The 20,414-nt window shown below is 50.5% G+C and overlaps 2 protein-coding genes across 2 annotated transcripts in view; both read right to left on the bottom strand.

Annotated features, from left to right (window-relative positions):
- Positions 1 to 222: 222 nt before the first annotated feature.
- Positions 223 to 6,634, bottom strand: SNRPA1 (small nuclear ribonucleoprotein polypeptide A'). Its single transcript, XM_036389982.2, has 9 exons — positions 6,486 to 6,634; positions 5,595 to 5,742; positions 5,009 to 5,087; positions 4,608 to 4,654; positions 3,810 to 3,912; positions 3,016 to 3,095; positions 1,801 to 1,876; positions 1,382 to 1,475; positions 223 to 412 (listed from the first exon to the last, which is right to left on the bottom strand). The coding sequence occupies exons 1-9, from the start codon at positions 6,565 to 6,567 to the stop codon at positions 354 to 356; spliced, it is 768 nt and encodes a 255-aa protein (XP_036245875.1). The 5' UTR covers positions 6,568 to 6,634; the 3' UTR covers positions 223 to 353.
- A 3,249-nt stretch (positions 6,635 to 9,883) lies between these two features.
- PCSK6 (proprotein convertase subtilisin/kexin type 6) overlaps positions 9,884 to 20,414 on the bottom strand; it is a 32,543-nt gene continuing 22,012 nt past the window's right edge. The window contains 10 exon segments of the mRNA XM_036389934.2: positions 9,884 to 11,548; positions 11,989 to 12,101; positions 13,104 to 13,233; positions 14,485 to 14,576; positions 15,677 to 15,764; positions 16,200 to 16,396; positions 16,924 to 17,026; positions 17,614 to 17,793; positions 19,710 to 19,846; positions 20,102 to 20,290. Of these exon segments, the coding sequence (XP_036245827.1) occupies positions 11,451 to 11,548; positions 11,989 to 12,101; positions 13,104 to 13,233; positions 14,485 to 14,576; positions 15,677 to 15,764; positions 16,200 to 16,396; positions 16,924 to 17,026; positions 17,614 to 17,793; positions 19,710 to 19,846; positions 20,102 to 20,290 (1,327 nt within the window). The 3' untranslated portion in view covers positions 9,884 to 11,450.

A 20,414-nucleotide genomic window follows, 5' to 3' on the forward strand; every position in this document is an offset into this window, starting at 1 on the left:
GGGCCCGCCCCGCTCCGCCAATCACCGCCCCGTCCGCCGCCGCCCGGAAGCGCCGCCAGGCAGCGCCGCGCCGCCACTGGCGGAGTGCCCGGAGCGACGTTTAGCTGCGCCGGCCAATGAGAGAAGGGGGCAGGCGGCAGGCAACCAATCACAGTGCGCCGAAACGCCTTCCGTCCCGCCCTGTCCCGCCCCGCCCGGGAAGCGGATGCGGCACCCCCGGGAGAAAAAGGGACCGTTCGTTTATTGAACAGCGAAATGCGCGAGGACGGGAGCGGCGGGCCCCGCCGGGGATACCGGCAAGGCCCGGCACGGGAAAGGGCTCCTGGGGGGGCCGGAGCGCGGCACGGCCCCAGCTACGATCCGTTTGGCACTGTGTCCTCTTCCATTTCTTCTTCGCCGTCTTCCGATGGGCCTGAAAGGACACGTCAGAGTTTTAGGGCAGCTGCTGCAGACGTTGCTGTTCCTTCTCCCACCCCTCTGCAGAAGAGTAGTAACGGGAACGTTTAAAAACTCTACAGAGAGGAAAATCAGGTAGCCCTGATGTACAGGAAACCGGTGCTATGGCCAGCCTGCAGCTGAGATCCATCTCTGCAGAGCTCCCAGACTCATTGCTGACACATTGAGTCTTATCTGCACCTCAGCAGAGGTCCAGAGAGACTCTGTAATTCATCTCATTTTGTTAAATTGATGCCTCAGGTTTTAGATTTTATATTTTTCACATTCTGTGCTGCTTCAGTCTGAGCTTCATACTGGGGGATAGTAAGCTCTCTTCACAGAGTGGCAGACAAAACAATTCCTGCTCTAGCTGGGGACCAAGGACAAATGACCAAATCTCTGCCCAAGAGCACAAACACCGTGGGCTGAAGAGAGAAAAACAAGCAGGGTGGGACTGCATGGGCTAAAGCTGGGGACAATGAACTGCAAGATGCAAATGGAGCAGAACTGATCCCAGTGACAGAGCCCGTGCCTGGCCTGTGCATTTTGGGACCATTTTGGTTCATCTTGGGTGCAGCCTTGGCTGGGCTCTTGTGCTGCCCAAGGTGGATCCATGGAGGCCTCCTGATAAATCCCTACATTATTCTTTAACTCTGTCTATTATCTGTTCTAGGTCAGCCTTCACAAGGCATCAAAATAACTGGGATGAGTTTTGAAGTCATCCAGTGCAGCAAAGCCCCTTGTTGGGCACCTGGCTCTGCAGGGAGTTCGGGGGACAGCCCAGAGCTGCAGCCAAGGCCAGGCTATCACAGAGCCAGGGATGTGCTGCACAGATGACAGACTCACACTGTGCCTACCCAGCTCCCCACACAGCTCACAAGCAGCATCAGGGAGCGAGGAAGGGGTGGGCTGTGTTTAAGGAGGAGCAGCAGAAGCAGACAGTGACCTGGTTTGCGCTCCCTGCCGGGGATCTGGCCCGCCTGCAGCAGCCCCTTCAGCCGCTCCACCTCCGCCAGGGTCGAGGCGTTGGCGATGGCAGTCTGGAACAGAGAGCTCAGTCAGTGCTCACAGCCAGCACACAAACCAGGCTGCTACCAGATAAGGGACACTGAACACCTAGGAAAGTTCTAAATTCTGCTTCTAGAAAATTCTACAAATGACAAATCATTACCGCCCCCCTCCCTTGGAAGAACTCTAAGCTCAGGTTAGTATTTCATTGAAGTCTTCAAAATACAGATAGGTCAGAAGAAAACTTACAGGAAAAGAACCTAAACCAGAGCCAGGACACGCTGATCAGTAGGAACAGCACAAAGGAAACTTTTGTTCCATTTGGATCCATGACAGCTTTTCTCCTGACATATTTACCTTAATTGCCTCCACGTCCCCTGGGGAGGGCCCAGTTTTCTTTTTGTCTGTTGGCAGACCAGCCCCTGGATTGAAGCTTCAAAAGGAAGAAAAAAGACCTATTACACTTTTTGAAGAGTAGCTGCTTCTCTTGAATTGAAATGCTTCCAAACTAGGTTTGAAAGCATTTCATTCCATCAAGTGTAGTATCTTATCTTTGTTAACAAACTGATACAGTGAAGAATTGCCTCCTTCAGAAACACCAGCATCTTGTCTTCACTGTCCCATTCCCCCCCCTTTCATCTGCTCAGAGGCAGAACTTAACTTTACTTTACTCATCAGGCAGTTGGCAAAAGCTCTTCAATTTGGATGTTGTTAAACACTCAGCTGCTCTGCTGCCATGACAAAAGCAGGGTGGATAAATAAAGAGTAACTGAAAATGGGGTTTCTGTTCCCATGTGTCAAATGTGCTATTACAGCAGCCTAAAGTAAAGCCTACATTAAACTGGAATTAATCTTAACAGCCAAAAGAAAAAGGTTATCTGCTGCTGCTGCTTTAAGGAGATCACCTGACCTGAATCCCTTTCCATTCACAAACTCGAGCTTAAATCCATCTGTTATAGGTTTAAATGCTAAATAAGTTCATTTAGCATTTCATGTTCATAAGACATTTTTCTATTTAACCATGAATTTGGAAATGCTGTGATCTGAATTCTTATTACCAAATACGTTGATCAAAATATATGGTGCACCACTTAACAATTAAACTAAATAAACATATACTGTAACAGCTTAATCAAAGATTTTCTTTTGTATTTAATCTCCTAACTACAGCAGATTTTGCAGTTTTTTCCCCAAATAAATACATAATTATTTATTTTGGGAAAGAAAAGAATTTAGCAAAACAAAACCAATAATCTAGGAAAAAAACCCACCAACCACAAATTAAATAATGGCCACCTCTCTGCAGTTAAACAACAAAAATAACATTAAGTTTTCCTGCTTGTTGACATCAGTGAATCCACCTTGACCAAGTTAACTCTTTCAGAAATACTTCTGAGATGTATTCACCACCATCCAAAACTCGGGGTGCTTGGACAAGACACTTGTGGCTCCCCAAGCTTTTGAGGCATCCTGCCAGCAGCTGATATTTCAGTTTTCTGCCTGATACTGCACACAAAGAAAGTGGTGTTTCTGAAGGAGGATGCCAGTGGAAATTTGTTTGTTTTATCTTACGTTTTTGCTCTCCTGGCAATATCCTTTGCAAGCTGTGCACCCCGTTTGCCCTTGAACATTTTCTCTGCCTCCTGTCGCTCCTACAGCGATACCACACACACACACAAAGTTAATTTGAGAACATCACAGTTTGCAAAGCTGTCTTGGCCAAGAAAGACACTTTGGCTCATCCTCATCAGTGAAATTGGTACATGGAGACCAGATGTAAGAACAAGCAGATAAACATTGCCCAAATATTCAGAGAATTATCAACTTTGTGCTCTTAAAATTAAGAGCTCTTTCCCACACTCATCCCCCACCCAGTGGTGTTTGCTCATTTCTTTCTCTAGAGCTGTCTCCTACCAACACCAGAGGGACAGGAAAGAGTAACACTCAACAAAGGCACTGAAACTTAATTAGACATAATTAAACAGATTATATCCTTAACAGAATGAAACCATGAAAGAAAACAATGAGAGCGTTGTAGAGCCACTTACAGAGTTTCAATAAAATTTACAACCATGGCAACAAGGTCACTGTTAGTGGTGAATTTTCAAGAATGCAAAAAAAACCCCAAAAAACCAAAACCACAAACACAAAACAAAAACAAAACACCCCAAAACAAACAAACAAAAACCAAACAAAACCCAAAACTAACCAAACAAACAAACAAATAAAAAACCTAAACACCCCCACAAAAAAAAAAACACAAAAAAGCCCAACTAAAAAAAAAAAAAAAAAAAAAAAAACAAACAAAAAAAAACCCAAACAATTAAAAAACCCCAAACACCTAAATCAAAAGCAAGCAGACTTACTTTGAGCTTCACTTTTTGAAAATCCAGCACTCTGACCTGGGGAACTTTATGAATTAGATATAATCTGTAATGTTTCTTATTTGTTACAGGATTTCTTAGAACACTGTGAAGTAAATAAAGGTTACAAAATATTTTAAAATGCACTTGTATTGCAATATATTAATATACTTCAAATGCATCATGTACTTCCTGCTGTAACAGGCAACAAATAACACCATGAAATAAGCCTAGTGACAGTGCTTAGATATTATGGAAACTATAATAAAAACTTGCACTTTAGCAACTCAGTAGATTTTACTGAAAGATGACATAAAGCACAACCTCAAAATAATCATAATACTCCCCCAAAAATAACTGAAACATCACTTTTCTCTCTGGACACTGATCAACTGAAAAATCACAGGACAAACTGTGTTTCTTTCTGTCCCTCACATCAAATGTAACATTACTGAAAAGTCCTTGTTTACATGTATTTTAAACTATTTTTTTATCAACAGATTAAACCTTTTGGTTTTAGGTTTTTGAAGGTTAAGTTCACTTCAGCACTTGTGTACTGGTTTATAGAGCTGTTAGAGCTCATTATCCCAACAGCCTGTCAGTGATATAAAACCTCAGACATTAATTACCAGATGCTCATGAAGAGTAGAGCAAACGCTGTTTATCAATTCAATTTTTAGACATAAAGGATCTGTCACAGCTGATAAAAAGCAGAGCATTCCAGACCAAAGCAAAGGGCCAGGCCAGCAGCAGAGCTCAAACACCAGAGAAAGAGCAGCTTTTCTTTTTGGGGTTACATACCTCAGGTAAGTCAAGGATTTAATAGTTGATAATGGATCCAGTTCACCCTGGGTAAAGGAAGCACAGCAAGAAATTTTAAGCCCCTTTAGCAAAAAAAATCAAATATTTGAAAACAAAGTTCCTGAACTCATATCTATTTTAGACATTAATTAAATTACTGCAATTATTTTAATAGGAAAACCACTAAGCTTTGTGACTGCTGTTCCACTGCAAGATGCAAATCATGTTCATTAAAGGATGTACACAGTTAACTACTGCCAAAACTGTAGGATATTACTCTAAAGGGAAAGAACCAACAATTACCAAAAGGATATGACACTACTCTCAGGAAAATGGTTAATTAGAGGGATGAAAACCACAAATTTTCAGCTTGTTTAGCTTCATCCTGCATGACAGCTTACCAGTTCAGCAATGTTGTTGTTGGTGAGAATGAGCTCTGTGAGGCTGGGCAGTGCCTGCTCCAGGTTCTCACCAATCCGACTGAAGAACAACAAAAACAAAGGTTTCATTTAGGGCAGGAATTAGCAACGCTGGAAATACACAGAGAAACAAAGTAACACAGAGGCTCTCCCTGTGAACAACCCAGTGTGACACTGGAAGAATCTGGGTGAGCATCCAAAACACTTTTCTAATAAAGCTGGCAATATATCATGGCAACTATTAGGTGCAATATGAGATTTAAATCTTATAATCTATTCCCTTGCAGGTATTCATTTTTTCATGTCTTTATGGAGATGATTACTGAAATCCAAAGATGTGGCCAGATCCCAAACTCTGCATCTCACTGTCCTGGCTGAGAAACAAACCCTGCCTTTTGCACTGAATCAGGAAGGAAACTGAAAGAGAGCCCACACACTGCTCAGTGCTGATTTTACTGCCTGAAACAAACACTCCTGCCCCTGCCCAGCACTGAAAGACACACAGCCCTCTCTCCCAAGAGCATTTTCCTCTGCCCAGGGTCCCACGAGGCCAAGCAGAGCCCCTTACCAAATCCTGTTGTTGTTCATCAGGAGCGTTTTCAGCCTCCGCAGCAGCGGGAACCCGTCCAGCTTGCGGATCTCGTTGTCAGAGAAATCGATGGCATCAAACTGGTCCAGGGTGGCCCCCAGGTTCTCAATAACTGGGATTTTATAGCCTGGAGAGAGAGGGCAGGGCAGGGCAGGGATTAGGTGGTGCCCACAGCAGAGCACAATAGGGTGTGGAGGCAAATCGGGATGGACTGGGGATGCTGATAAGGTTCAGACAAAACACCTCAGGATCCACTCTGCTCCACACAGCTCCCAGACCAAACTCTCCCCCTCACACCCAACAGCCCTCATGGCTTTTGGAATCTTTCTTCCTCCCCCTCAGCAAAACACCAGCTCCCTGCCTGGACGCGTCCTCCAAACCAAACCCACCTTTCTGGCACATCTCCCGTGCTGAGGCACATCCCACCCCCACACCACAGTACATTCCTCCCACATTTCCCCCACTTTCCCCTTCTTGGTGGTTGGGACGAGATGATCTTTAGGTTCCTTCCATCCTAAACTGTTCTACCACTCTGTGATTCACCCCTCACATCTCCCGCAGGTTCCGAAGCCACTGGAGCCTCTTTAATCGCTCTTCATCCCAACTCCCGGCCGCTGCAGCCCCTCCACCAACCTCCCCGTCCTGCTTCGGCATCTCCGGCCACGGCAGGCGCCAGGCCCCACTGGGAGATCCATCACGGACCCTCCAAACCCCATGGCAGCCTCTCCTCCGGGACCCAACACAGTCCCACCGCCAGGTTCCATCACTGACCACCCCCCCACACACACTCCCACAGCCCCAGGCCTCAGCCCTCAGCCCCCGCCCGCCCCTTCCCGGCACAGCCCCTCTCGCCCCGCGGGGCCCGCGCACCGCGCAGGTCGAGCTCCCGGTCTCGGACGGCGTTGGTGTACTGTGCCGCCTGCTCGATCAGCTCCGCCGTGAGCTTCACCATCGCGACACACGGCGACAATCGGCGACACAGCGGGACAGCCGGCCCGACACGCCACACACCGCGCCAGGCCGCGCCGCGCCGCCGCAGGCCACCGCGCCGAGCGCCGAGCACGCGCAGGCCGCGCAGCCGAGCGCCGAGACAGCGAGCGGCACAGACCGCCCCTCCCCGCCCCGTCCCTGCGTTCCCCCTTCAGGGTCGATACAGTCCCAACACCTCATCCCTACGTTCCCCTTCACCTCAGGGACTGATATAGTCCCCAACACCCCATCCCTGCATTCCCCTCCTCCTCAGGGACTGATATAGCCCCCAGCACCGCATCCCTGCGTTCCTCTTCTCCTGAGGGGCTGATACAGCCCCCAACACCCCATCCCTGCGTTCCCCTCTCAGGCACTGATACAGCCCCAACACCCCATCCTTGCATTTCCCTCTTCCTGGGCCAGCTCCCAGCCCCAGCCATGGCTCACAAGCCCAGGGAGAATTGGCCTTGCTGTCAGCACAGGTGCCCCCAGATGTTCCCTCCCACCTTGTAGTGCTTCCAGGCACAGATTTATCTGCAGAAATGCGGGCAGAGCAGGAACACGCTTCACGCCATGGCTGGTGCTTCCCTTCAGACAGAGCCATGCTCGAGCATTTGCTGCTCCCCAGGGCACCTTCAGCTCTCGGTGCTTTCTGTCCATCCATCTATCCATCCACCCCAGCAGCAGCTCAGCCTTTGCTCCTGGAGACTGTGTTGCCCATAAGCACCTTCCCCCTGCAGCTTTTTTCTCCATCACTTCCATGTGCCTTCCTGGGCTGAGGTGCTGTGATGGGCTGGGAGCACCCCACAGGCTGCAGCACCACACACCCCCTTTATCTGTGAGACAAAACATGCTTGCAAATGTCACAACGTCCCCCTAACCAGCTTTGGGAATTTGGGGAACAGCAAGGTAGGGCTGGGAGGAGCGATGGGGGAGCTGAGGTGGCTCTGGCTGCTGTGTCTGGCCAGGAGCTCCCTGGTCTGAGGCTGGGGCACTGCCTGACACTACTGGGAGGGCTCAGCTGGAGGGTGAGCCACGCTGCAGGTGACAGGACTGAAAGTGATGTGTAAAGGGACACCCCCAAACCCCTAAAATCTGCTGAATGCCACCATTGCTTCTAGGGAAATCCTTCCCAGGCCTTCAAGGCCCCCAGAACAGGACGAGGAAGGATGATTTCTGTCTGCGCTGCTATCGAGGGAAGGATGTTTTTTGTGAGCCATGACATTTCTGTGAACCCAGAGGATGTGATAACAGGCTAAACACTGCTGCCACGCTTGGCACTGCTCAGGGATGGCTCGTGCTTCTCTTTTAGGAGCTTCTCAGGGCATCACCCTGGGCAAAACGCCCGCCTGTCCCCACAGCTGCAGCGTCAGAGCTGGCCCTGCCAGGGATCAGCTGGGCTCAGGCAGCTCCTGTGCTCCCTGCTGGGAAAACTCCCTCACCAAAGCCGTATGGGAAGGCACAGTCAGGTTTTTATAACAGCTGCATTTGTTTTATAACATAGGAGGGAGCAAGAACAAGAGGGAGCTGTCACAAGGAAAAACCCGAGAATTAGCAGCGCTGTTGTACGTGACTCAGGCATCATGCAGCCTTAAAGACAACAGAGACTTTAGTCATTTCAGGCAGTTCTTACAAGGAGACTCTTCCCAGCCTCCTGGAAAGCAGGTCCTGCCTCTGACAAGGCCAAATAAAGCATGGACCTGTCTCCCTTAGCACAATACATCTGTTTGCCTCAGCTCTGCAGCCACAATAGAATTGTAATTGCGAGCAGATGGATTCTGGGTCTCAGACGCTGCACACGAGCTCTCCACAGTCCTTTCTTTGCAATGGAAACCCAAAGCAATGATTTTTAAGATCTGTGCTCCCCACCTGCCAACTGCACAATGGCAGATGGCCGTGGCTGCAGCCCCACGGCCAAACTGCAAACGAGGAGTCAGGCTGTGCTAAGATTTTCCAGAAAACAGCTATTATAAATTTGGCTTTGGTGCCAAGAGACAACAGAGAAATGAGCTTTAATAAATTGCCTAAATATGCATTTATCTGGAAGACACAGCCACTTTGATCCTCTGAGCATACCAGTCAGACTTTAATAGCTCCAAGCAAGTATTGCAACAGCTTGGAGAAATAATCTGAATTTTATTACTTTACAAGAATGATTTCTGAGGGAAACGCTGGAAGCTGATGTTGTTGCATGAATTCAATGTGCAGAATTTGTTTTTCTTTCCCTGGCAGGCTGGAAGGCAGCAGAAAGCAGGATAGAACTGGGACTGCTGGGGACTGGTCATCTTAAACTGCCTTCCCCAGTGTGTATTTTAAGTTGGGTCAAGATGTAAGAGTAAGCATTTTCCTTTCTTTGTAGCATTTCAGTACATCTAAATATGCCAGGGAGCAGTATTTAGGGGCAGGCTGCTGTGGGCCAGAGAACTGGAAGGCTGGCACAGTACTCCTGATCCACAGCTCCTGTTTTCTCACTAACACAGCAGGAGAAATGAAGTTTGGTATTTTCCAAGCAAAGGGGCAGAAGCCAGGAGTGTGTCACCCCAGTTCTGACCTCTGGTTTGGCCTGAGACTGAAAGGGAAATCCTGCAGCCAAAGAAATTACTATAAGGGATTAATTCACATTTATCATCTGATAAATGTGAAGACCAAGAAAATGCAGGAGCCCAGAGCTGCACATTTCTGAGAAAGCAGCTTCCCTTGTGGGAGGGCTCCATTCTTTTCTTTTTCCCTCCACTTAAAAAAGCTCAGTTCCAGATATCTAGGCACTACCCTAGGCATTTGGCCCATGGTTGTTGCAGAACCAACACAACAAACAAAGGATTCCACAGCTCCCTCCATGCCCAGCCACATCAGCAGCTCCTCTACTTTCCAGACAGCCAACAGGGAACAGTGACCCCGTGCTGGGAACTGCAGTGGGGAACTGCTCAGGATGCTCCTTGTATGAGTGGGAAAGGAGAACAAGCCCTTCTGCCAGCTCATCCAGGATCCCCCATACTGGAGAATTCACCCACCTGCGCCCCAGCACAGCCCCAAGCCCAGTCAGATGGCCCTGGGTGCACCAGCCCAGCCTGGCACAGGGCAGGTATTCGGGATTTGAGTTTCTTCTGAAGGTTAAAGACCTTTACAATAATAATAGTGAGGTTTTTGCAGATGCAGCTCATCTGTTCCTGAGTATTTCTCCCACAGGTGCTCTGAGCTGAGCAGGAGCTCCAGCCACGGGAGCCGCTTTGTCCAGCAAAGTAAGGACATGCAGCGCCTCCAGTCAGGGCTGCATGAATTTGGAAAAAGCACAGATTCACTTGTCAGGGGAGATCAATAGTTTATTAACTTAAAGATCAGTTTACCAAAGCTCCATCTTTCCTTGGATTTGGTCCAGGCAGGTGAGGGCTGGAGACAGTGTGGCTTTCCCCTCCTCACCTGGCTGAGGTGAGCTCTTGTGGGCAAGCCCAGGCAGGGCAGGTGTCATTGCAGCCGAAACCAAGCAGGGATTATCCCAGCTCCATGTGGAACTGCTGACAATTCGTACTGGGAATTTCACTGGAGAAAGGTTTATCTCATTAAAACTATTAACAATGAAAATCAGAACATGCAGCGTAGGAAAGAGTGTTTACATTTGTCTGGTGCAAAGAGTGGCTTTGCAGGGTCAGAGAGAAGGAAAAGGAATAAGACACAAAAAGATACCCCACTCCCATATAAAAAATAGTCCACAGAGAAAAAAACAAGGATTGTATAAGTTATTTTTTAAAAATCTGTAAAACAACATAGCCAAGGATATTTTAAACACAATTATATAAACACCACGACTTACTATTAAGAGAGAGCATGAAAAGGTTTGTTTCAGGGAAGGGTTTTGTAGAATTAAGTTTCCTGGCTGGATCCCTGGAATGTCTCATTTGGGAAATAGATGCCCAAGAAAAATCACTGCCATGAACAGGAGGATTTTGTGAGAGAGAGAGAGGGGTGTACCCAGCGAAACAAGGGGAGGATCGTAACACAAAATGCCAAGAAAGATTAATTGGGACAACATCTCGTTTAGAGGAAGGATTTAGCTTGTTCCAGAACTGACTTGATCAGCAATGTACAAGCAGTTCCAGGAGGGAAATACATTTCATGGTAAGGCTGGTCAGTGTGGGACAACCCCCCCCAAAACCCTACGACTCCTTGTAGGCACACACACGGGTTTTGCCTGGCTGCAGTTACCTGCAGGGCAAAGCCCTGCTGGGCTGACACACCTGCAGAGCCACGTGGGGCAGCTCTGGCTTTGGTCCTCAAACCTCCAGTTATTGCCACGGCCAGAGGGAAGCGGTGACCGACGGAATCCGAACAGGAGTGCCGGAGTGGGCTGTGGCCTCTCTCCAGAGCCGCCTGGTTCATCGTTTACCTATGTACAGAGCACGGCGCTGGCAGTGCAGGGTTACATCAGCTGCACCTGGCACAAGAGGGCACCAAAAATGAGCCAGAAGCGGCTCTGTCCTCGCAGGTGTGTGAAGTCCTGCCTCCCTCGTGGCGAGGGCTCCCACCGGCCGCTCGGAGCGGGCGGATCAGTAGGATTCCTGCGAAGAACCAAGTGTGTGTACATGGATCATGCATTGGTCCCTGCTCGCCAGGAGTGTTTGAGAGTGTTAATATCACCACTTGTCTGCTGCTTCCAGGCCTTGATCACTCAGGGTACGCTCCAACCTCTGCTTAACATATTGCTATAGAAACGCGCCGACAGTGATATTAAAGCTATCAAACTTACGAGCAAATGTTTGACAGCACCATGTAAACTCTCCCAAAGCTGAAAAAATAAACTTTTGTCCTAAACATTTGGCAAAACTGGGCTGGCAGTCAGTGGAAGTCCTGGATGGATGCAGCCGCTGAACTTTACCCGGCCATAAGACACGTCTGACAGCAGAACTGCACAAACAGCTTCTTTTCACAGAGCTTGTTTGATTTCACCATCTCACAGAAAGTCTTGTCAGCTGGGAGGCCAGGGTGAGGAACAAGAGAAAATGAGAGCAGATTAACATTTTAAATAAACAAACATTGGACGTAACAGGCACAGCAACTGTGCCAGTGTTGGGGGAGACAGAATTGAAAAGAAGTCGCTTTTTAAGGGCATCTTTCACATGGTTTTAATGAAGGAATAAAGGAGCTTTGCAGTGAGTGGGAGAATTAGCCCCAAGACTAAACTATAGCGAAACACAAGTGCTTGGATGTGTTTGAGCAACAGGCAGATATCCAGAAGCAATGCCAGGTGAGCCACCTGCCCCCCACAGCCGGAGCCCAGCCCGTTGCAGCCATGCCCTAGCAAGCCCAGGAGCTCCAGCACTTTTAGCTTTAAATGGTGAAGGGAATCCCCCAAAACCTCCCATTTTTGCTACCAGGAGAGCACTACAGTGTCAGCAGCTCTGCCACTTACCATTGGTACAGGTTTCATTTGTCACACAGGAGCCACCAAGGAGGCTGTAACCTTCCTTACACCTGAGGCAGTTTCCACTGGAGCCCTCGCAGGCTGAGCAGTGGTCATCACACCTGGGGACAGAGACTTTGCTGTGGCCTGAGCCAGCACCAACACCCTGGTCAGGCCACCATAAGTGGGCTGTCAACCAAAAGGCATCTGCTGGCACTGTGACAGCCAGACCAAACCAGAGGATGTAGAAAATGGCAAATTTGAAGGTTGAGATGTTATTGAAGCCCTGAGTTTGGTGAGGCCAGCTCAATGCCCAGTGACAGCTAGTGACATCCCAAAAGCTCTTGCCTTCTGGGAAGATTCAGTGGGACATGCACCTCATGTCCCAGCCATCCCAGCTAGAAAAAGAGGTGCAAAAGGAACCTGTGCTGCTCCCATCCATTTGCTGAGTAAAGAGCTCAGCACTGTGCTTCCTGCCTGGGGACAGTGGTTTGTGGAGACTGTGCCTGAAATCTCTGGGAAGGGATGCTGGTCCCTTGTTCCTCCTGGATGAAAAAACAGTGCAGGTGAGTGAAACCCCAGTGGGCAGGGATGGCGTTGTGTGTTCCCAAGTCAACTTTAATCCTTGCCTTTCATGTTTGCTTTCATGAGGCTGAATCCACTCCCACTCCCCACTTAAAGCTCAGAGCTCCGGAGAGAGTGGGAGCAAATTGTTGCCTGCCGGCATCTCCCAGTCTCCCGCACACAGCCCCGTGCCGGGCCAAGGAGTGGGGAACACTCCTCCAACCTGGCCACGGGGCGAACGGAGAAGGTTTAATTGAAAGCTGGAATATTTATCTAAACATTGCAGTTCCTCCCACACCTCCTCCAGAGAGCCTGGGGCTGAGGCTGAGCCCCTTCCACCTGTAGCCCCAAGACACCTTGGCTGGCTCTGGCGCGGGAGCGCGCGGCTCCACCGCTCTGAAATCCACAGGGCAGGGGCGTGTGGGGTCCAGCCCCACAGCTGCCCTGGCTCCCTCATCCCTGTTTTAATTTCCATCAAGCTGTGAGCTGTTTCCAGCATGATCCTATCATGGCTGGCAGTGCTCCCCATCAGCCCTGGCTTTGCTCTGGTGGTTCTGTACCTCTTGCAGACTTTGTTGGGCAGCCCGTGGCTGTCGGCGGGGTAGAAGCCCTCACGGCAGGCGGGGACACAGCGCCAGTGGGGTGCGGGGCCCTCAGGGGTGCAGGGGGTGCAGTCCTCCTCGCCTGGCCCTGTGGAGACAGGGAAAAGGGAAAAATGGCACCTGGGTGGGTTTGGAGACAGTGCAAGCATAGCCACAGACCCACATGTGATGGGGGCACCAGCTTGGCTTTGTCTTGCTCATGAACGAGACACTTGTTGTGCCACAGGGTCCCATGCACGTGCTTGGCTCCCACCCCAAACAGCTCAGGTTCCATCCCAAAAAACCAAGACAGGACCCAGTGTCTGTCCCTCTGCAGAGCCAAGAGCTGCCTACCAGGGCTTGGTGACGAAAAGCACATCAAAATCCCCTCTGGGCCATCCCAAGCATGCACCGATTTGGATTTCCCCAGGGTGGAAAAGAAGATGCTGAACGGGGCCAAGGAGGAGCTGGAGGGGGAAAGTGCTCCAGAGAGGAGCTGGGAAAGCAGAGGGCCCCACTCTGATGCCTGTGTGTTGTGGCTGGACAGCAAAGCTCAGTGATGGAGATGGTATCATTAAAGGGCTTCCACGCACCAAGCTTGAGAAATGGTTATGCAGGAAAAGGAGGAAAGAAAAGGCTGGAAAAATAATTGTGGTGGAGTACCTTCACACTGACTGGAATAAGAATTAGAAGGGAAATAATTTTCTTCAGGGATTAAGAGCCCATTCCCTTCTAGCCTTGCCAACAAGATCAATAAATATTTTGGATTTAGACTAAGGCAATTGCCCATGTATGATAGAAGAGGTTCATGCCACTGAACATGGATTGTCTAGAGATCATATTATCATCAGATCTATGATGATTTCGAGGGCAGACGCAAACATTAACAATGGAAAGTAATTGGACTTGCAGGAAGCAAGAAAGGCAGGATTTAAAGGGAATGCTGAGCAATTTGAGGCAGCTGGGGGAAGCCAGGAGCAGCCAGCCCAGCACTGTGGGGCAGCTGGGATAACATGGGATAACACAGGATAACACACCTCAGCTGCCTGACATTTTTATCTGCTGCAAAGCCACCTTCCATCACTCCGAGAGGGTTTTACAGCCTCCCCCGCAACCTTATTAAACTGAAGCACCTGGCTTCGGGGAGATCGAGAAATAAAAAATGGCTCCAATAAAAATGTAAAAACTCCCCTAAAAACCTTTCCAGCATGAACATATACCTCACAGGACATGCTGGAGACTTGGGATTGCTTTCCCTCAAGCACGCTCTGCCTTGGCTCAGGGTGGTACAGTGGGGATTGGCACCTGATGCAGAGGGGTTTGGGGTTTTGACTGGGATGCTGTGGGGCCAAGGACGTACCTGTGCTGGCAGGGCAGGTCTCGCACCGCCGGGGCTCCCGGCTGAGGTACATGGCAGGCTGGCACTCTGGCACACAGCTCTCCCCTGCCAGGCTGCCAGGAAAGCAGAGAACATTTGCACCCAAAGCTACAGGATATGGGGACTCAACACAGCCCATTCTCATCTCTCATGCCCCAGTGTCCTGAGGCATCCTCAGCCTGCAGCGCAGGAGGTGTTGGAAACCCGGCCAGCATTTTAGGAGAAATTAAAATCCTGCCTGGACCAAAGGTACAGCTGCCGGTTCCTTAATTAAGTATCCAGGAGGAAATAAAATTATTTTTTTCCCATGGGCAGCCAGCCAGGCTCTCCTGAAGGCCTTTTGCACCAGTGAGGCTCCTTGGAATAAAAGGAAATTGGTTCAGTGCCGTGGCTGGGCCGGTGCTGCTTCACCGTGGCAGGGATGATTTGAAGTCCCAGCTTAAAAGGATATTGGACAATAAAAAACAAGCACCATGTGGATTATGTCTGACAAGTGCCTCCACTTGTGCTTTTCTGAGGGAGTAGATAATCTTTTGGCAGCAGGAATTTCTTTGTCTGAGTGACCCCCACTGCTACACCATAGCTCTGGCTCACAGTGCCTGAACACTGCAGACTGCTATGGGATTGTACTTCCATGAGCAATCGGGGATGGAAAACAGCTTCTCCCTAGTGCTGGCACTGGGCTCTGTATCCCACAGATGCCATGGGGCCAGCAGCAGTGGCACCCAGTGGCCCTCTGAGGGTCACAGCTGCCCTGCCTGCAGTGCTGGAAAATCACTGTCCTGTGCTAGCCCCACTCAACAGGTACATCAAATAAAATTTTCAGCATGGATGAATCTGAGGGAAGGGTTTCTTCATTTGCAGGGAACATTCTCAGCCTGCCTGAAGCAGCTCAGGCTGGTAGCAGCTCTACACAGCACTTACCCACCACCCTGGAAAGAGCTGGGGAAAATGAAATTAAATTTAAATCACGGTTTTCGGCAAAGAAAGAGACGCTAATCACCACCTTTAAATTCCCAGACCTCCAGCACACTGCACCACAGCTGCAGCACCATGGAAGCAGGATCTCTGGTCTTGAACTTAATTCACTCTTTAATTTCCCATTGGTTTTCCCAAATTTAAACCACAGGTATGAGTGCTGCAGGTATGAACTCCTCCCGTGCTGGTGTTTTACCTGAATCCCTCTTTGCATGCAGTACATTTATCTGCTTCGCCGACACATTTTTTACAGCTTTGATGACATTTCAGACAGCGTTTCTGACCTTTCAAAAAACAAAGCAAAGGAGAGAGAATAAAATCTGGACGGTGATTTGCAAGCAGCAGTCGGAGCTGCAAAGCCCCACTGCACCCCAGCAGCAGCTCCCCAGGGTGGAAAGGCACATCCCTCCCCAGCAGATCCAAGCTATTGCAGGTGACCTTATCTGTCACCGCTTGCTAAAAAGAAATATGCTTTGCAAGCAGCCAGGATCATTAATTACAGTCTTCTAATTAAGAGCTTTGAGTTGAGCACCTCTGCTTTGCACCACCCTCTGAACACCCAGAGGTTTCCCTCCTCCCTTCACCATGCAAAGTGTGTCAAGAGGGAAATTCAAAGCCAATACTCAAGAATCAAGGTGTGTTCTCCACCCAGAGCGCTTAAAATAGAAGGAACCCCTGCACATCCTCATGCTGCAACTCGCAATGATAAACACCCTTACGTTCCTCGGCGTAGAACCCGGGAGGACAGAGCAGCACACAGGTGCCCATCTCGGGGTGGTGGTAGAGGTTCCTCTTGCAGGCTGTGCACTGGCTGGGTCCCCTCCCGACGCAGCGCTCGCAGCCCTTGTGGCACCGCCGGCACCTCCGGGCGCCGTTGTCACCAAAGAACCCAGCGGGGCACGAGCTCACACACATCCTGGGGAGGGAACCAGTGGCACTGGGCTTTGGTGCCAGCACCAGTCACCTCCCACCTCAGGCACTGCCCCTGTCCCCTTGCCCGCAGTGTCTGGGGTGTCCCCCAGCCTTGGCAGCAATCGTTTACTCCTTGTTCTTGTGATTTACAGTGTCTTAGAAGTCACAGCTCTAATACAGAGGTGGGGAATCTCTTGTCCCAGCTGTAGGTAAAGTTTCACTGTGCCATCCCAAGAGAATGAGGAGTGAAAGCCCCAGTTCCTGACAGTTCAGCTGGCTGTCCCTTGGGTGTGGGTGATCCCAGCCAGTGAAGCCAAAGCTTCTTCCCCAACATTATTATGTGGTCAAGATCCTCCAGGACTCTCCAGCTCCATGTCCTCTACCCCACTGTACCCTAATTCAGAACAGGGATCCTAACTCCTCCTCCACCCATTTAATTTCTCATACACTTCTTTCTCTGTACAAACATCTATCACCCACACTAAGCTGCGAGACCTGGAGACCCCATGGGGACACCCCACTACCTCTCACCTGCCAGTTTTCACACTGCCCAGACTGTAGTGGATGCAGTTCAAGCACTGGTCGGCGTTGGGGCCATCGCAGCCCTGGTCACCACACTCAGGGTGGCATGGACCTGAGGAGGGAGAGACCAGCTCAGTGTGGGAGAAGCTGAGCACCCTCCAGGCACCACTGCCAGGATGCCCTAAGCACACCCTCCCTGGACCAATGGACACCTGGACCCTTCCCCCGTATTATTCTACATCCTGTATCTATTATATTTTAAACTTTATCCTATCTATGGATAGGAGCTGCATGGCTTTGGGTGCTTGTCTTTCCTGTAGCTCATCCTTCCCAGAATGAATCCCACCCAGCCATACTCTGGCTGAACACTGGTGCAGGAGCAGCTTTAAAAGAGGGACCTGCTCCTCAGGGAGCAGCAGAGACACCCGCCCCTGCCTGTGCTGGAGGAGGGAAGGTGGGCAGAGGAGCTTTTTTTACCCCTCAGACAGCTGCACCACCAATTTGTGGCTGGGACGGGGCATTTTCCTACCTTCTAATTTCACCATCCTGCTGCCCCGTGCTGGCCACAGGCCCTGCTCCTCCCAGCCTGCCTCAGCCCCAGGCAGGATCAGGCCTCGTGGCTCCCCCAGTTTTTATCAGGGTTTTCATTTTCCCTGGGCACCCTGGAGGGAACAATGTGGCAGCTCAGGCAGCGCTTACCTGCATACTCCTCCTCTTCCTCCGCCACCTCCACCTGGCTCTGCAGGAAGGCGGCTCTCGACGGCTCCATCTCTGACGTTGGCACTTCCAGTGACCTGCCCCGGGACGGGGGCCCACTCAGGGCAGTGTAGGGATGCTCGCCTGTCCCATAGAAGATGAGGCTCCACTCCTTCAGCTTCCCTGTGGGGCAGATACAACGTCACCCATCCCACTCCCTGTCTCCCCATCTCTGGGGGACCCGGTTTTGGGGGAAGCAGAAGGAGGATGGACTGGACCATCAGGGTGTCACTGCTGGCACAGCAATGCAGAAGCAAACAGTGAATACCCAGAAACATTCATGAGCCCCTGAGCTTCCAGCCCACACAAATGCAGCTGTTTAGGCCACTTACAAGGGATTTTTAATTCCATAACTCATCCAAGGAACTGCAGCATCACCACAGTCTCTGAGTCCAACACTGGAGAGAACCGGTAATTTTAAAAGCTCCACAATAGAGGATTATTTCTGTCTGACAAACACCACCCGGCAGACACTGGATTATTTCTTGCTGCTGTTGCTCCAGCCCTCTCTTTCCCTGACACAACAGAAGTCTGAGTTTGGCATCCCCCAAAACACTGTAGTGCACCTGGTAAGACCCCCCCCAAGGCCTTACACCCACACCAAGACCCTCAACAAGCCACATGGCTTGGGGGAGAGAATCCAAAAATGCTGCTGCTTCTTTCCAAGGCTGTTTTTCTTCCAATTCCCCATCAATGCGAGTCACTTTGTGCCCGCAGTGTGCTCGGCTTTAACTCCTAATCCCTGTGTTACCAGGAAGGGCTTAAAATTTGCAATACCCAAATCCCTTGGCTCTCCTAAAGGGAGAGAGGACACACCTGCTGCACCGAGCAGTGCTGGTGTGGAGCCTGCGAAGGAAGAGCCAAGCTCCGGCAGCATCAGCTGGGGAAGTGCCTTTGCCAAAAGAATTGAATTTGTTTTAAATCTAAAATATCCTGCGTGAGGAAAGCCCAGGCTACATGAGGCTGATGTGGGGGTGCAGCAGTACCAGCGACACGACACTCATAGTATTTAATTTATATTAAATTAACCAATTTAGTGGCATTAAATTAACATTTAATACTCATTTCTGCTACGAGCTGGGAGCATCTTTCCTCTTTTTCCTCTTGCTGTGCCGTCTCTACTACAAACCCAGTGCAGACTTTTTGAGGGGATGACTTAATGCACTCGTTTTCATTTTGTTTTGCCAAACCCTGATGCCTGTGAGGGGCTCAGAAACACCAGCCACAAACTGTAAATACCAGGGCAAAAGCAGCTCTGTGGGCGCTTTGCTGCTGCTCTCCGAGTTCAAAAGATTTGGGGTGAAGGCAGCAAACAGAAACACTTTCAGTGCAATGCATCCCCACGTGCACCTCCCGCCAGAAAGTAGCGTGGGAGAAATTTTTAATATTCTCCTGGCTTCCTATCAATGATTGTGTGGATTTAACACCCCCACAACACACGCCAGCCCCAGGCAGGATGCTTCACGTCCCACTGCCCCCAGCCAGTGAGGCGGGGCCGGATCCTGCCCACACGGCTCCTGTGCTGGGAAGGGGTCAGGGAGCAAACGGCCAAGCTGGGGAGGGGGGACACAGCAGGGCTGGGGACATGCAGGGGGCCAGGCTGAGCCCAGCCACCCCCCACCAGCACGGTGGCAGTGCAGGGAGGATGTCCATCCGTCTGCAGCCCGAGGGGCATGGTCCCCTTGCGCCGTTGCACAACCAACCCACATGCCAGATGTCCCAGCAGCGAAGCAAAACAAACAAACAACAATTACAGCTCTTGGGTTTCCTCGTTTTGACTCATTACAGTTTAATTTTGGAAACCTGGCTCTCGGGTGCAGCCAGTTTACTGCTACTGCTACTGCTGCGAGAAAACCAGCTTCCAGCTCAGCCAGACCGGCAGCCTCCTGCATTCAGACCTAACATTTCATTCCCATTTTTTAAAATCTGGGCAGTTTTGCTGGAGACTATAAAACTCACAGCAAAATTTACAGCCAAGCAAAGCAGCCTGGAAAGAGATTTGGGAGCAGGAGGGCCTGGTGGGCACTGGGGATCCTTACCTTGCACGGCGGGGTTGCGCACTTGGGATGGCGTGTCGTGGATCTCCAGGGTCCACTCTCCCGCCGCCCGCTCCCCCCAGCAGTGGACAGTCATGAACTCCCAGCCCTTGAAGCCTTCATTGGAGTGGTCAAACACCCTGCAACGATAATGCCACGCACCAAGAAATGTGACTTTGAATGTTGTATTTTGTCAGAAAAGGGAGATGGGTTGAAATCCTAAATTAAGGATTTTAGGCATCCCCGCATGCACAGACCCTTGCACAAAGCTCCCCTGCAGCTGAAACCTGCGCATGCTTCCCACTTTCCCCCCAAGACCCCAAGAAAACTTCCAGCAACCCCCTAAAGGAGGATGCTGCCCAGCCCAGACACGCCCTGGCTCTGGCTGCTCTCACCTCCTGGCAAGGAGCTGTGACCGTGTCCCGGCCGGGGAGATGAGGCTGATCTGGAGGTCCCCGCGGCGCGGGTGGGCAATGCTGAGCCGCACCACGACATGCTCCAGGTACAGCACGTGCTGGTCCCGCTGCTCGGCGCAGGCGCTGCTCAGGGTGCTGGCCCGCAGCACGTGGTCAGCTCGGATGTACCTGCCAGGGACAGGGAATGGTGTCAGGATGGGGACAGAGTGCCCCTGGCTCCCAGACACGGACGCCCTGTTAGATTAGACCCTGGTCTCCTGCTGCTTCACAGCAAAAATTATCTTATCTGCCA

Source organism: Molothrus ater, chromosome 13, assembly GCF_012460135.2.
Source record: "Molothrus ater isolate BHLD 08-10-18 breed brown headed cowbird chromosome 13, BPBGC_Mater_1.1, whole genome shotgun sequence".
In the NCBI taxonomy this organism is placed as follows: Eukaryota; Metazoa; Chordata; class Aves; order Passeriformes; family Icteridae; genus Molothrus; species Molothrus ater.